This window comes from Piliocolobus tephrosceles, chromosome 13 (assembly GCF_002776525.5).
Source record: "Piliocolobus tephrosceles isolate RC106 chromosome 13, ASM277652v3, whole genome shotgun sequence".
NCBI classification, from domain to species: domain Eukaryota; kingdom Metazoa; phylum Chordata; class Mammalia; order Primates; family Cercopithecidae; genus Piliocolobus; species Piliocolobus tephrosceles.
Genome location: NC_045446.1, coordinates 65,858,305 through 65,874,758, shown reverse-complemented (window position 1 = coordinate 65,874,758; position 16,454 = coordinate 65,858,305). Strand labels below are relative to the sequence as shown.

At 52.1% G+C, this 16,454-nt stretch overlaps 1 protein-coding gene across 1 annotated transcript; it reads right to left on the bottom strand.

Annotated features, from left to right (window-relative positions):
- Positions 1 to 378: 378 nt before the first annotated feature.
- MOGAT2 (monoacylglycerol O-acyltransferase 2) lies at positions 379 to 15,712 on the bottom strand. The gene is made up of 6 exons (XM_023209136.1): positions 15,552 to 15,712; positions 13,520 to 13,698; positions 4,076 to 4,280; positions 3,581 to 3,755; positions 2,730 to 2,929; positions 379 to 583 (listed from the first exon to the last, which is right to left on the bottom strand). The coding sequence occupies exons 1-6, from the start codon at positions 15,640 to 15,642 to the stop codon at positions 429 to 431; spliced, it is 1,005 nt and encodes a 334-aa protein (XP_023064904.1). The 5' UTR covers positions 15,643 to 15,712; the 3' UTR covers positions 379 to 428.
- Between the last annotated feature and the right edge of the window lie 742 nt (positions 15,713 to 16,454).

Sequence of the window (16,454 nt, the reverse complement as noted above, 5' to 3'; positions counted from 1 at the left end):
TCTTGTAGGAGAAGGGACTGGAGCTGGTGCTGTCACTCTTTTGTGCTGTCACTCAAGGTCAGAGGAATAAAAACCTTTCTGTTCTCTTTGTTCCCCTGCATTTCCTTTTATAATGTTTGAGTGACATTACAACAGAGATCAGAGACCTCAGAAAACATTCTCCTCCAGTCCTTTCTCCCATTTCATTGAGCAGACAGAAGCCAAGGAGCAGGAGGCTTGCAGAAGTCTTGTAGCAGCAGTGCAGATTGCAGTGCCAGAATCTGGTCTCCTCTTCTGCATTGCCCGCTCTGACTTACAGCCTGACATGGGTTGGATTTGCAGGAGTCAGGGAAGGCTCTGCAGATATGTTCAACAAACACCTCCAGGAAGTCTTCTCAGAGCACAGCACCTCCTGCTGGGCTCCCTAATGTTGGCCCTGCCCTTTGGGCTCAGCAGAACTCCAAGTGTTGGTCAGCAGGAATGTTGAACTTAAGTTTGTGGGCCTCGAAGAGGTTGCACAGCTCTTTGATATAGCGCTGGTGCAGCTGGTTCACCTCCTCCTCCGAGGGATGCAGCGTCTTCTGTACCTCGATGGGCTTCCCCACTGCAAGGCATAGAGGTGTACAGTGGCTTAGGGTAGGGAAGGGGCCCTTGGGGCAGGGGCCCATCCCCATGGTTCATCCCTGCAGAAAAGTGCTCTTACTGCCATTCCTTCCAACCCTAATCTCAGGTAATGAATTTTAAGACATTAGGGCAACTCCAAGATTCTGATATAATAACAATGGCTGGATTTCTTTTCTTTCTCCCTTTCTCTCTTTCTTTCTCTCTCTCTTTCTCCCTTCCTCTCTCTCTCTCTCTCTTTCTTTCTTTCTTTCCTGCAGAGTCTCACTCTGTAGCCCAGGCTGGAGTGCAGTGGCACAATCTCAGCTCACTGCAACCTCCACCTCCCGCGTCTTGGTTCAAGCAATTCTCCTGCCTCAGCCTTCCGAGTAGCTGGGATTACAGGCATGCGCCACCATGCCCAGCTAATTTTTGTATTTTTAGTAGAGATAGGGTTTCGCCACGTTGGCCAGGCTGGTCTTGAATTCCTGACCTCATGATCTGCCCTCCTCAGTCTCCTAAAGTGCAGGGATTACAAGTGTGAGCCACTGCGACCAGCCAATGGCTGGATTTCAATGTGTCAGGCAATGTATTAGGTGCTTTACATGAAATACTCCCTTTTATCCTATGGGTATAAAAAACTGTCATTATTCCTATTTGACAGATGAGTCAATGAGGCTCAGAGAGTTTACCTGACTTGTTCAAGGTCACATAGCCAGGAAGAACCACTGCCAGGTTTTAGACCCCGGGGGTGTGCCCTTCACCTTCAGACTATATGATCTGGGGAGTCCAAGATGCCATGATTGGAAGCGGCTATATTTCTAAGATGGAGTGAGTTCATAGCCCAGGCAGCTCTTCTTTCCCCTCTACCCCTCCACACTGACTTGCAGTGGATCTCTTACCCCAGGGAGGAATCAGGATGGACCTAACTCATCTCTTTCTCTGGTTCTGCCTGGCTGAGAAGGCAGGTCCTCTGTCCTCTCTTCTGGCAATAGTTCTGGAGGCAGCAGAAGTATTAAAATTCTTGAAAATATTGCCACACAACACAGGGCGGGTCATGATGTAGGGGTTTACCAAGTCTGCTCAATTAGCAAGTGGATGGATGGAGATGAGATAAATGGACTTCTCCCTATAAAGTCTTTCAGAGGCCGGGCATGGTGGCTCATGCCTGTAATCCCAGTACTTTGGGAGGCTGAGCCTGGGGGATCACTTTAGGTCAGGAGTTCCAGACGAGCCTGGCCAACATGGTGAAACCCTATGTCTACTAAAAATACAAAAATTACCCAGGCGTGGTGGCATGCACCTGTAATCCCAGCTACTCTGGAGGTTGAGGCAGGAGAATCGCTTGAACCTGGGAGGTGGAGGTTGCAGTGAGCTGAGCTCATGCCACTGCACTCTAGCCTGGGCAACAGAGCAGGACTCTGTCTCAAAAAGAAAAAAAAAAGAATCAAACCCACCTTTTCTGGCACTGTAAAAAGTCAGAATGATCCTAATAAAAAACCCAACTTTGTTATACAAAAACAGTGTGATATTTTGGAAGATACTTAACTTCTCTGAGCCCCAGTTTACATCAATGAAATGGGTATAGTAACTCCTGTCTTGAAGGTATGGCCAGGCGCAATGGCCCATGCCTTTAATTCCAGCACTTTGGGAGGCTGAGGCAGGTGGATCACTTGAGGTCAGGAGTTTGAGACCAGCCTGGTCAACATGGTGAAACCCCATCTCTACTAAAAATACAAAAATTAGCTGAGTTTTGTGGTGAGCAACTGTAGTCCCAGCTACTCGGGAGGTTGAGGCATTAAAATTTCTTGAACCCGGGAGGCAGAGGTTGCAGTGAGCCAAGATTGTGCCACTGCACTCCAGGCTCCCTGCCTTGAAGGTTGTTAGAATAAGCTGAGTTGCTTCATGTAGGGCAGCTAGCGTAGCGCCTGGCACACAGCAGATGCTCGGCAACTGGTCGCAACTATTGCTCTTGGCACCTCTGCTACAGTTCCTATCCCAGACTGTCTTCTATTCTATCTGCTTGCGTGTGTATGTTTCCCAGTCTAGAATGTGAGCCCCATTAGGGCAGGAATAAAGCTGGCCCATCTCCACGTCCGCTTGCAGCACACAACATAGCCTCCTCCCTCCCAGCCTGGTCCTGGACTTACCCACAGTGGTGATGGGCCGGCGGTAGGGTATTAAACCAAAGCTGTACTGGAAGACACCACGGCCATGAAAGAGTGGGAGGGAGATGCCCATGATCTTCTGCAACCGATTCTGGATACAGCGCAACCAGGAGCCAGAAGAGTTGGGAATCTGGTCAAATAGGTCATTCTCCCCGAAGGAGAAGATCGGCACCAGGGGTGCCCTGGAGACAAATAGAGGAAAGAGGGCATGTGAGAGGCCCCAGAGAAGGCACAAGCTGAAAGGCCCTTTAGCTTCCTGCAGGGACTCTGTGACCAAGAAATGGAGCAGAGGTCAGCCACCTGGGCTGGAAGTGGAGGCCTGGGTTATCTCCCAGACCTTCACAGCCCCATTCTCTGACCTTGGGCAGGTCCCTTGCAGGGGCCACAACTTCCCAGTTGCACCATGAGAGGTAGACCAGCATGCTTCAGACAGTCCAGTCCTCCCAGATATACAAATCTGCATTGTTTTTCCCAGAAAAATCTCTCCCACCTCAGCTGGCTCATGTTTCTCAAGGATGCTTCACCCCAAGTAGGGAGAAGAGCTCTGAAATGTACCCCAAATATCACTCTTCTAGATACCATAGGTCTCAGGTCAAGTGCTAGTTTTGTGGAATATGTTCATTGCCACCTAGTTTCTTAGATTACTGAGTCTCCCTTGTGGAAACTTCTCTAGGTATTTGGGCGTGAGACACCAAAATATAATCTTCATTGTGAATGGACTGAAAATCTCTACCAAAATAGAATCTGCCTTCGTCTCTGCCCTCTTCCCACCAAAATAAAATCCTTGCCAATCGCCAACTGAAACCAGAGTGCTCTTCCCAGAGGCTTGATACCCGTGTGTCAGGGCGAGCCTGATGAAGCCCTTTCGCTTCCGCAGTAACAGCGTGAAGGATCCAGGCCTGGCATCCAGGGCCTCCTGGGCACCCCCTACAATGATGCCCAGCAAGTTTCCGCCACCCTTCCTGTTCAGAATGTGAGCAGCGCTCTCCTTTTCTGATGTGACCAACCCTGTGGAAAGAGAAAGGTGGGTCAGGTATGGGGTGAGGGAGCAAGGGCTATGAAAGCACATGTAGCCCATGAAAGAGATCACCAGCAAGGCCTGGGGTTGCCCCCACTGCACCCCATTCCAGCTAGGAGCTCCCTGAGTCCTCTCCCTCTTCCCAACCCTCTGATGGACTTAGCACCCAGCATGGTGCTGTAGGAAGTGCTTCTTTGGGCCCAGCCTCCTTCTCCTACTGCACACACTCTTGGAAGAAGTATAGAACTGTTGGCAACCCTCCTGAAAATTTGTTACCTTCCCTGAGCTGCTCAGGGGTGGAAACACTCACCTGCGGACATGATGTAATCTCTGAAGAAGGGGGCCCGGAACCACAAGGTCAGCATCATCAGATGGGGGCGGATACCAGGGAAGATCGAAGAGAAGCCTGTGCTCTCAGTGCACAGGTTGGCAAAGGCTCCGGCTGCCAGGACTCCATGGGGGTGGAAGCCCGCAATGTAGTTCCGAGAGGGGTCCAGCTCAGCAGTCTTGACCAGCTGCAGGGACAGCAACCTACTGAGCCAGGGCGGGGCCTGTGTTCCAACCCTGACTCTTCCCCTCACTGGTGTGACCTTGGGAAACCCCCCTGAGCCTCCAGGTCTTCATCCATATGTCTGACCACCCTGGGTTCTTACGAAGATTCAGATATGGTGTGTAACAGCACCTGGAGATACCATGGTGCTGGCTGTGCCACAGAGTTGATGCTGGCTTGGGACAAATTGCTTCCCTCTCCTACAGACTCCTCATTTATAAAGTGGCAATACAGTATTTGGCCCTGTCCCTACTACCTCCTAGGGCTACTGAGAAACTCAGGCATCATGGTGCCTGGAATTACTTATACCAATACCACCTGTACAGGATACAACATGAAGGCATCAAGAGGCTACACAGGGGTATCACCATGCTGAAATAGCCCCATTTTAAGAAAAACAATGTTCCGGCCAGGCGTGGTGGCTCATGCCTGTAATCTCAGCACTTTGGGAGGCCAAGGCGGGTGGATCACCCGAGGTCAGGAGTTTGAGACCAGCCTGGCCAACATGGTGAAACCCCACCTCTAATAAAAATACCAAAAATTAGCTAGGTGTAGTGGCAGGCGCCTGTAATCACAGCTACTCAGGAGGCTGAGACAGGAGAATCACTTGAACTTGGGAGGCAGAGGTTGCAGTGAACCGAGATCATGCCACTGCACTCCAGCCTGGGCAACAAGAGCAAAAAACTCCATCTCAAAAAAAAAAAAAAAAAAAAAAAAAAGAAAAGCATTTGTGCATAGAGAAACACCCTGGTGAGTGGAAGGGCCTGTGTCTAGGTCACTGAGCCAATATTAGAATGGGCATCTACGCGCACTTTATCTATTGTGGTCCCACAGAGCATGCAATTGGATATGTGCACATAGATACATGTACTAATACTGGCTCAGTGACCTAGACGCAGGCCCTCCCACAGTGCAGGCACTTGGATACTGAGGTGTCGTCTGCACCTCCCTAGATGTGGTCTCTATTGGTATCTTTCTATGCTAACCTCTTTCATCTGTCCCCTGGACCCAAATCTATCACAACATCCCTGTGAAGATTACAGACCATGTGTCTGATGCATCTGTGTCCCCAGTGCAGGCCTGGAACAGAGGAGATGCTCTGGAAAGGGTATGGCATGAAGGAAGGAAGGAATAAGCCCAATGGATGAGGATGGTGCAGCCTCAGAAGGAAGGCTCCCTGACCCCAATCCTATCCTGGCATGTTACCGGGGTTCCACTAGTGAGAAAAAGAACCTTGAGTCAGGAGACCCAGGTTCTGCCGCTGGCTCATCACATGACGGTTGTCAGGCCCCTGTCCCCTCTGTGGGTCAATTATTTCAGTCCCACAGGACACTGATAACGCCTCCCTGGCAGGGTTGCTACTGGGTTGAAGGGGGTAAACAAAGAAGAGAGGAGACTTATGAAGTGCTGTGGTCTGTCTCCCTCCCTCAGTTCTGTTAGGTGAAGGGAGTATGACTAAACGAAGATGGATGGCTGTCAGGAAAATCCTGGCCTGGGTACATGCCCTGGCAGGCTGGGTGTGCAGCAGGCAGTGGGGCCTGGAGAAGGGCATAGCCAGGTTACTAGGCTCTGGGGGTTGCTATCGCTTTTGGTTGATATGATTTATATACCATAAAATGTATCCATTTTAAGTATGAAATTCAGGATTTCAATATATTTAAAAGGTATGGGATAGGTGTGGTGGCTCACACCTCTAATCTTAGCAGCCTGGCAACACAGTGAGACTCCATCTCTACAAACATTTTTTTTAAAGTTGTGGTGGTACATGCCTGTAGTCCAAGCTACTTGGGAGGCTGAGGCGGGAGGATTGCTTGAGCTCAGGAATGAGGCTGCAGTGAGTTATGATTGCACCGCTGCACTCCAGCCTGGATTACAGAAAGAGATCCTGTCTTTCTTTCTTTTTTTTTTTTGAGATAGGGTCTTACTCTGTCGCCCAGACGTGAGTACAGTGGCACAATCTCAGCTCGCTGCAACTTCTGCCTCCCAGGCTCAAGCGATCCTCCTGCCTCAGCCTCCTGAGTACCTGGGATTACAGGTGTGCACCACTACCGCCAGGCTCATTTTTGTATTTTTAGTGGAGATGGGGTTTCACCATGTTGGCCAGGCTGGTCTTGAGCTCTTGACCTCAAATGATCCATCCCCCTCAGCCTCCCAAAGTGCTGGGATCACAGGTGTGAGCCACCACACCTGGCCAAGATCCTGTCTTAAAAAAAAAAAAAAAAAAATCATTCATAGGTTAAAAAGCTGTGTTACCAATCAATATCTAATTCCAGAGCATTTTCAACACTCCAAAATAAACTCATACCCATTAGAAGTCACTCCCCCTCTCCCCAGCCCCTGGAACCACGAATTTACTTTCTGTCTCTATGGATTTGCCTGTTCCAGACATTTCACGTAAATGGAATCATACAATATGTGGCATTTGCGTCTGGTTTCCTTCATTTAGCATGATTGGAGGTTTATCTATGTTGTAGTATGTATCTGTACTTCATTCCTTGCTGTGACTGTATACTATTCCATTTTATGGATATTCTACATCTTGGATGTCCATTCATTAGTCAAGGACATTTGAGTGGTTTCACCCTTGGGCTATAACAAATAACATGGCCACGAGCACTTGTGTACAAGTCTTGGTGTGAAAATGTTTTCAGTTCTTTGGCAGGGGCTACAGGGGTGCTACTTTTAACCCCAAGACGCTCTTCAGTCCCTGCCTAAACGATCACAGCACCACATAGGGCTCTCCGGGAGTGGACATCTGGACATTGAGTGGGGGGGAGGACAGCGGGGGACTGCTATGTCTCTACTGTGTCTGTCCATTCCCATTTCTTCACAAACGATCTTGTGCCCCCTCACAGCCGTAGGTCAACTGAAGAGCCTCAAGAGCCCACTGTCCTAACAGATTCTTTATGGTTCACAAAGCAGCCATGCTGTTAGCTTGTTTAATGTTCAATCTGGCCCTAGGGAGGCTGGCTGGAGTATGATAGGCCCAATGTGACAGTCCAGCAAACTGAGCTGTGGAGACCTGCCCTGAGCCACACAGATGGCTCTGAGTTCTGCCATCTCCTGCAGAAAGCATCAAAGAGAGACAGAGAGAGAGAGAGAGGGGGAGAGAGCGCAAAATGAGCCAGGAAGCCTTTGTTCCAGACCCAGGGAAATATCTTGGCACTCAGGACTGTCTTTGGGGCCTTTCACTTGCTAGTCAGACTTGGAAGGTCCAGGGTTCTCTCGATTCCCTTCTCCCAGGAGAAAGTGGCTCCTGCATCAACAACCTGCCTCGCACTGCTCCAGGGCCTGGCGTGGGAGAGCCTGTTCATGGCCTATTTATATGCTTAGATTAATTGGCAGGTTAAAAATGCTGGGCATGCAGGGTCTGATTCAGTAGGTCTGATCTGGCCCTGGGCATCTGATTTGTGACAGATTTCCTAGGGGATTTGGTTACACATCAAAATTCAAAAATCCCCTTTCAGAGTCAGGCGGTTAGCTGTGTGTGTGTGTGTGTGTGTGTGTGTGTGTGTGTGTGTGTGTGTGTTTAGGGACTAGGGTGCTTCCCTGTCTCCCCGCATCCAGCTCAGATGGATGGAAAGGCTTGGATATTCTCCTCGGCCCTGGCTGTAACTCCCTGTGGCCCCGGGTAGGGTTTTGGCCTCCCCAGTCCACTCTGTTGATAAGTTATTAGCTGGTTCTCGCCCCACCATAGTCACACACTCACTTCACAGACACACATTGATACCCATGGACACATCTCCTCAATTCTAACATGCGTACTCTCCCTGCCCACTTGTTGAAGAAATACAGTAAGTGCCAGGCCCTGAAAGCTGGAAAGAGTGCCAGAGTTGGTAAACACTCCCAGTATCTACCAGGCCCCAGGCACCTTGTGTACACCAACTTGCCTCACCCTCCATCAACCGTATGAGGGAAGTATTGTATCATTGCCCGCCCCCACTTAGCAGATGAGGAGATGGAGACACAAGGTTCATTAACTAGTTGTAGGTCATATAGCTAGTATAGACTTAGAGCCAGGGTTTGAACCCAGAAGCCTGGTTCTGTGCGTGTAACCAGGAGGCTCTGCCACCCTGTAGGAGTCCTAAGTAAAAGGGGATTCATGGGGTAAGGGGGTGCACTCCAAGTAAGAGCGCCAGCATAAGTGACATAGCTCATGCCTAGATAGCTCCGATGACAAAGGGAGGACAAGCAGGTGAGGGGTGGGTGGGGTGCAGGGACTGGAAGGCTGCAGCAAAATAGACTTTAAGAGCCATGGGAGTCACTGTCACTGCAGTATTTCACTCATTTTATGAGGATTATTCCAGCCGCAGTGTGGTGGATGGGCTGCTGGGGGCATTGGCAGAAGTAGAGCCAAGATAAAGAGATATGTATGGTCAGGGCTTAGGGCCAGGGGAGAAGAAATCAGGCTGGAGGAGTTTAGGAGGCAGAGCCCAGGGCTTAGAGCAGTGGTTCTTCACTGGGGCGAGTGTATGCCCCCAGCTCCTCCCCCTCCCCTAACAGAAGTCATTTGGTAATGTCTATAAATGTTTTTGGCTGTCACAGCAGGGAGGGATAGTGCTACTGGCATTGAGTGAGTAGATGCCAGGGGTGCAGACAGTCCCCACAACATAGAATAATACAGCCTCAAATTTGAATGGTGCTCAGGTGGACAAAGCTACCTGGAGAGCTACCTGGCTGTGGGGTGCAGTGGACCAGAATAGAGTGGGAGGCCCCCAGTCCCTGCAAGGCAGCCCTGGGGCTAAGGGAACCGCTGTGCTCTGTGCCAGCTCTCCCTGCCCATGGCAGAGGTAGGACTCCTGGGAGGGTCCTGGAGGTGCGCCCCAGCTCCATGTGAGAAGACCTCCCAGGCAGAGCCTTCCTATAACCAAGGGGGCAATCTCAGGGGAAAGCACACATCCTAGATTGTGTAAGCTGGGATTTCTGTCCTGGGTGAAAGCTGGGCACCTGAGTCCCAGTGACTCGGGTTAAGAGACCCAGTGATGGCCGGGTGCGGTGGCTCAAGCCTGTAATCCCAGCACTTTGGGAGGCCGAGGCGGGCGGATCACAAGGTCAGGAGATCGAGACCATCCTGGCTAACATGGTGAAACCCCGTCTCTACTAAAAAAAATACAAAAAACTAGCCGGGCGAGGTGGCGGCGCCTGTAGTCCCAGCTACTTGGGAGGCTGAGGCAGGAGAATGGCGTGAACCCAGGAGGCAGAGCTTGCAGTGAGCTGAGATCCGGCCACTGTACTCCAGCCTGGGCGACAGAGTGAGACTCCGTCTCAAAAAAAAAAAAAAAGAGAGACCCAGTGCTGAGAGGTGGTGGGTAGGAGGTCAGGCACGAAGGCCCTAGAGATGCCTGGCAGGCTGCAGAAGACCTGAGGGTTTGTCACAGGTGTGTGTGGGTGGGGTCAAGGAGGTGGCCTGCAGGCTGCCCCAAGCCGGGCTCTGACAGTGACAGGCATGGTGCAGGCAGCATTTCCTGACAGCTGGTCAAAGCCCTGGTCATAGCCCTTGGTGCCTGAGGCCTTGGCCCATGGAGACCGTGTTTGCTCCAGATGACATGGAGACCGTGTTTTGCTCCAGATGACAAAATCTTCAGTGCCAGGGAAACCCAGAGCCTGGGTGGGTCTTCAGTATCAGGTGGGAACAGCTCCTCCTACACAAAACATTGCCTGACACTCCACAACTAGCTCTGTGGGAGGCTGACTGGGTGACTTTAGAAAGTTCCGAGGCCCAGAAACGGTTTCTGAATTTTTCTTGAAATTCCATCACCAGGTGCTAGTTCATAAAAGCACAGTAAGAACTGATAAAAGCTCAGAAATCACTGGACGGCCACATGTATATGGCAGGGGAACGTAGAGGTTTGTGAATGGTGGGGGAGCTCAGCAGAGCTGGGGCTCCCTACTGTCTGCTCACCCCATGATCCCTTCAGGGCTTGGGCAGTAAAGGTGTGTGGGAGGGTGGGAGGGTCTATGGAAAGAGAGTCTGCAGGCCACAGCCCCACCCAACAGGCCCAGCTTAGAACATAGTCAAAATCAACATCATCTCGCCCTCTGCTGGCCACTCGGTGGCATTGCCACCTTCAGCAGATGGTGCTGCAAAGGGCCTGCGGTGAGCAAGGATTCTGGAAACACACACACACACACACACACACACACAAAATGGTGCACGGGAGCAGGCGCAGTAGCTGACGCCTGTAATCCCAGCACTTTGGGAGACCGAGGCGGGCAGATCATCTGAGGTCGGGAGTTTGAGACTAGCCTGGTCAACATGGTGAAACTCCGTATCTACTAAAAAAGTACAAATTAGCCAGGAGTGGAGGCGGGTGCCTGTAATCCCAGTTACTCAGGATGCTGAGGCAAGAGAATCGCTTGAACCTGGGAGGTGGAGGTTGCAGTGAGCCAATATCACGCCACTGCATTCCAGACTGGGCAACAAAAGTGAAACTCCATCTCGAAAAAACAAAAACAAAACAAACAAACAAACAAAAAAAACGGTGCACATAGAATTTCTGCAAATCAAGGCCTGTGTCCCACCAGTGTTAACAGTACTAAGGTTGAGATATCCTCCTCAAGAGCCACCTGGCTGAGGAAGGAGCAGGAAGGACGTTGATAGGGTAGGCGCAGAGCTGCCTCAGCATTTCTGCCAGACCTGCAACTGGAAAGGCTCCAGGTGCACAGAGGGCCAGATGCTGTCCTTTGAGGCCCTTGGGCTGGCTGAAGACACCCCGGGAGAACGTTCAGGTGAGCAGTCCCAGTCCTGCAGAATGGCCTCCAATGGCCTCCACCCTCTGACCTGAGGGCCTCCCCAGCCTCCTCTGCAGGCCTGCCTTCTGCTTTAGCTGTGCTGGATGTCAGGCTGTGGCTCAGAACTCACCGTGTGGCAAGTGTCTGGGCCTGTGCTTGTGTGTTTGCCTTTTCAGGCTGCTTTTTTTCCCCCAGTGGGCTTGGGATTCACTCAAGAGCGGGAAGTGAGACCAGAACCTCCAAAGCTCTCCAGGAGGCCAGAGCCTGCTTCAGGTTTTCTTTGGCTTGGTCCCTGATGTCACACACACGTCCCCAGGCTGGCCACAGCACACTTTCCCAGGGAGACTCTGACCTTCCTGGCACAGAAGAGGAAGCCCAGGCTGGAGAGAGGAGAGGCAGGAAAGGGAGGTGAATCTCACAGTCCAGAGGTCCGGGGGTGGGGATGAGGACTCTGCCTCTGACACATCCATGGGCTGCTCCCAGAACTCAGCAAGCCCTAAGTTTCTTTGCTGACAAGACCCTGGAGGGGACCTTGCAGGAAACACATATGAGGGGCAGGGGAGACTGCCCCCCTCCTGAGCCCCCCAGGCTAGACCATGTTCTGCCTTTCCACATCTACCACCCCTCGTGAGCATGGCAGTCTCTGCCAGCCACTGCCCGCTCTCTGCCCAGCACCCGCCTTGCCCTTTGCCCTGGAGGCCCTGCCCACTGCGGTGCTAGAGGCTCCTGCATTCCAGTTGTGGCTCAGCCTTTGCTAGTCCTTCTTGGGCTCCAGGACTCTCAGAAGGGAGCAAGGCAGGAATCCCAACCACCTTGCGTTCCCATAATTCAGACAAGTTCCTTAACTTTGGTGGACTTGTTTCCTCTACCCTTCCCCCTTTGCAAGCTGGAGACCTTGTTTCTGGAGGGACAGGAAGAAGTAGGCTTCCCAGGCAGAGTGGGAGAAGTTACATAGGTGTGGAGGTCAGAGCAGCAGGACTCTCAGAGTCCTCTCCAGACTCAAGTCACGACCACGCCTTCTCAGAGTCCCACTGCCAAGGTAAAATAATACTAGCTACCTGTTTACTGAAAACCTACAAAGTGCTAGCCGGGCATGGCGGCTCACGCCTGTAATTCCAGCACTTTGGGAGGCTGAGGTGGGCGGATCACCTAAGGTTGGGAGTTCGAGACCAGCCTGACCAACATGGTGAAACTCCGTCTCTACTAAAAATACAAGAATTAGCCAGGCATGGTGGCCGGCACCTGTAGTCCCAGCTACATGGGAGGCTGAGGCAGGAGAATTGCTTGAACCTGGGAGGCAGAGGTTGCAGTGAGCCGAGATCGCGCCACTGCACTCCAGCCTGGGTGACAGTGCCAGAGCGAGACTCCATCTCAAAAAAAAAAAAACCTACAAAGTGCTTAACCTGCTTTGTATCATTGAATCTACACAACCCAGTGAGGTATGTGGCATTATCCCCATTTTACATATGAGGAAACTGAGGCTCAGAGAGACTAACTTGCCCACGATCCTACAGCCGGTATGGTATGGGGCTGACTTGGGATCAGAGTCTAGTCTGCCTGTCTCCACAGGCCATGTCTTATCCCTTTCTTCTCTCCTGCTTCCAGAGGAGGGCCAACTGCCCCTGCCTGTCCCTTCCCCACCCTATCCCATCTGGCCAATAAACCATCACTGGCTGGCTGCATAGATCAAGGCTTCAGATTGCCTGGGATTCCGTTGAAGGGGCCGAAAGATCTGCTCACTCAAATCCAGGGATCTGCTCTGCTATGGACACACCTTCAAGTCCAGGGCCAAGTGCCCACAATGACCACGAGGTGACAGGAGTCGGAAAGTCAGAGATGTGAAGGCATGCAGAGGAGGAGGAGTCAGTCTACTTACTAGATACATGGGGAGACTGAGTCTCAGAACAGGATAAAGCTTTGCCCAAAGATACACCACATGCCAGTTAGGGGCAGGGTAGGATCTGAGAACAATTCAGGGCTCTCTCACCTGTCCCTTTGCCCACAGTGTACACACTTGGAAATCTGTAAAAGAACTTGTGTGACATTGGTGACATTTCCTCTTTCTCTGGGTATCAGCCTCCCCTTCTGGTGAATGTTAAGTGTGAGGTTAGATGGTCCTTAGAAACTGTAAGTTTATTACCTTCGCTCCCAAGCCTGGGCTGCTCATGGGTCTGTGCCTTTAAGATACATAGGCATGCCTTACATCATATACCCCACAGAACTCCTTCAAACGCTGGGCACTCATCAGTCCCTGTATTGGCCTCGCGTCCCTGCAGATGCGAAACCATGATTGGAGAGAAGCTGGACTCTTCTCCAGGTCACATAGTAGCAGAAGCCCTAGCTCCTACCTCCCAGCCCAGTAACCTCCTCAATGCATGCAGGGCCATATTTTCCCATGAAGATGTGGGCACTCTGGCCCTGACCACGCCCCAGCCAACTCCCTCCCCCACCCCAACCAGCCTCAATACTCACCGAGATGGGGAAATAGTCCTTCATGTACTTCCATATGGTCCAGCACCTGATGGCCTGGACGCGCCGGCCCCCCTGCCGCGGCTTGTCTCGGTCCAGGTACCACCAGGCCGCATACAAGACAGTGAGGAGCCAGAATCTTGTAAACAGGAGGGCTATGAAGCCCACAATGCAGATCTCGGCTGCGGAGAGAAGAAGGAGCTGTCAGGGACAGGATCTGAGAGGAAGGCAGGTGAGATTGCTCAGACTGAGCTCTGTCCATAGGCCTGGCACCAGCAGCACTGTCCTGTACAATCCTTGGCCCCAGGAGGAGAGGAAGGCTCGAGAGGGACTGCGGCCAGCCCAGTGTCACTGGGAGCACGTGTTGAGCCTAGGTAGGCCTAACACCGAAGCTCACTTTCCCCCACTGCACCAGGCCTCTTAATTCACTCCATCCCCTGCCTGTCTCCCTTCTCCCCAGGAGAGTTGTCAGTACTTACCAAGTACTCAATCAATGGGGACAACTGGTTGGATAAACTGTTTTGGTTTCCATCTTTTGGGATCTCAGAGCAAAGGGAGACCCTTTCCTGCTCTCTTTCTGTTCATCCTCTGCCCCATTTTCCCAGAGATAAATCCAGGTAGGTCCCTCCCATTATTCAAGCCCTTCATGACTTCCCCATAACTTGGGGCACAGTCCAAGCAGCTCAACCTGGCCTCCAGGAGCCCCAGAGCTGGCCCTGTCCCTCCCGCTCCCACCTCATGTCTGTGGCCACTCTGAACTACGCAGTGTTCCCAAACCCTGCTGAGCTCCAGTGACCAGTGACGTTTGTTGTTGAAAGAAGGAGGGACAGAGGAAGAGGCCAGCCCTGGCCGCCCCAGAATCAGGGGTGCATCAGGGCTAAGATGCACCTTAGCCCTGGTGCTAGGGCAGGGCTAGCCCTAGCTAGGGCAGGGTCCTGGAGGGCCTGCTTTGCCAAGAGGGAGTTTTTTAGCTACAGAATTGTGCGGGAGTTTCTGAGGAAGTACGTGTGTGTGTGTATGTGGGTGTATGTGTGTGTGAGAGAGAGAGAGAAATGGCTACTGACCAATGTGTTCAGAGTGTGTCAACATTTCAACAACCAGGAGAATGGTATCTGTGTGCAGAACCCCAGCCCTGGAGGCAGCAGTTCCTACCCTGTCTGGTGCCAGCAGATGAAAGGAAAAATCCCACGGACTCCCAGTCATTCTCCCTTCCCAAGCCACGGATCCAGGCCCTCCTCGAAAATGTTACCTTCGGCAGAGCTGTTGTTTGGGCAAGGGTGATCTCTCTGGCCACAAATCAGTGGTGGGGTGGGTAAGGGGCCATGCTTATGCCCTCTAGTGTGAGCCCAGCCCAAGGTCCAGGCCAGGTCTGTGCTGAGCAGAGGTCAGCACATTTCTTCATTTCCTTCACAATAGCCCTGTAAAGCCAGCATTGTTGTCCCCAATCTGCAGATGGTGAAGTCGAGGCTTGGAGAGGTCAGGCATGGGCTGGCTAAAGTCATGCAACTGGTCAGTTGCCCAGCTGAGTCTGACTCCGGGTTTCCTGGTACCCAGCATGCCCACTCCACAGTCCGCTCTCAGCCTGCACTTTCTCCCCGCCCTGTTCTTTCCCTGTTTCTCTCACTTACCCTACTACCAGCCCGTTTCCTCCTCCCAGAGAGCACAGAAGGAAATCCCTCCTCTCTGAGCGGGCCGCAGAGCCCAGAACTCTCCCATCACCACGCAGAGGCTTTCCTACACCACCTGGCAGCCTGCAGATTGGTCTCCATCCAAGTGCCAAAGGAGAACCCACAGTGCAATCCAGGAAGAGTAAGTAACCTACCCAGAGCCGCAGATGGTGACTTCTACCCCACTCCATCACCAAGAAGCCTCTGGGCAGGCCCAGGAGTTCTCTCTGGGCAGGGGCTCTGAGCGCCACAAAGCCCCCTTTAGGATAAGTGTCTTCCCACCATCAATGTGCTGTGTGCACCTGGTGTGGCTGCTCTGCCCCACCTGAGTGCGGTGGTCTCCCATCCCACAGTGCAGCCCAACTTACCCAGAGCCAAGAAGGAGAAGACAAACTGTAGGACAGCAAGGGTCTGCAGCCTGCGCTCCCACGGCACAAACAAGGGCGCAAACTCTACCATGCCGGAGGGTCAGCCTGACTCCCGCAGGTTCTGTGAGCTCTGCTGTGGTCTGAGGCACCCACAGGTTTTTGTTCCTGCCCCGGGCTGTAGAAGCTGGCAGGGAGAGTGCCACACCCAGCCCAGCCCAGCCCCAAGGCCTCCTTGCCCCTGCTGAGGCAGGAACTTCTATCCTACAAGAAACCTTTGAATCTACCTGCTGGAGTCTGGCTAAGGAAGGAGGAAGAGAAGGGGTTGTATAGCCTTTATCAGCCTTCTCAGGCAACACCTTATCTGCATGGCTACCTTTCCCTGATCACTTAAATCTTGTCTTTCCTATAACTAGACAGGTGAAGCCCCAAGCATATGCAATCTTGCCCCCTTCCCACCTATTCAATGACTTGGCCCCAAGGTCAATGGATAAGACGACCTTGTCCTATCCATTGTTCCCCCTCCACACATATGCTGTACTAACTCCCACCTAAAAATCCCCACCCACACTGTGTCCTCCACCTCCTTCCTGCCCCCTTTTTCTGCTCACTCACACAGCAAACTCTTAGAAGAGCTGTCTTTCATGCCTTCCCGTCCTCACCTCCCATCTGTGGTACCACAAATAGTGGTCCACACTTCAGGTATCACCCTTCCACAGAACTGCCCTTGGCAAGTTCCCTAGTAACCTCCACGTTGTTAAATCCAGTAATCAATTCTCACATCTCATCCTGACCTATTGGCAGCATTAGATACGGTTGATCATTCCCGTTTCTTTGAAACCGCTTGGCCTTTGGACACTACGCTCTCCCAGTTTTCCTCCTAGCTCTCTGGCTGCTCCTTCTAGG

Coding starts and splice junctions, on each gene's coding strand:
- MOGAT2 (XM_023209136.1), bottom strand. CDS start 15,642: ATGGTAGAGTTTGCGCCCTTGTTTGTGCCGTGGGAGCGCAGGCTGCAG. Junction 13,699..15,551: donor CTTCTCCTTCTTGGCTCTGG/GTAAGTTGGGCT, acceptor TTCTCTCCGCAG/CCGAGATCTGCATTGTGGGC. Junction 4,281..13,519: donor AGGACTATTTCCCCATCTCG/GTGAGTATTGAG, acceptor CTGTCCCTGCAG/CTGGTCAAGACTGCTGAGCT.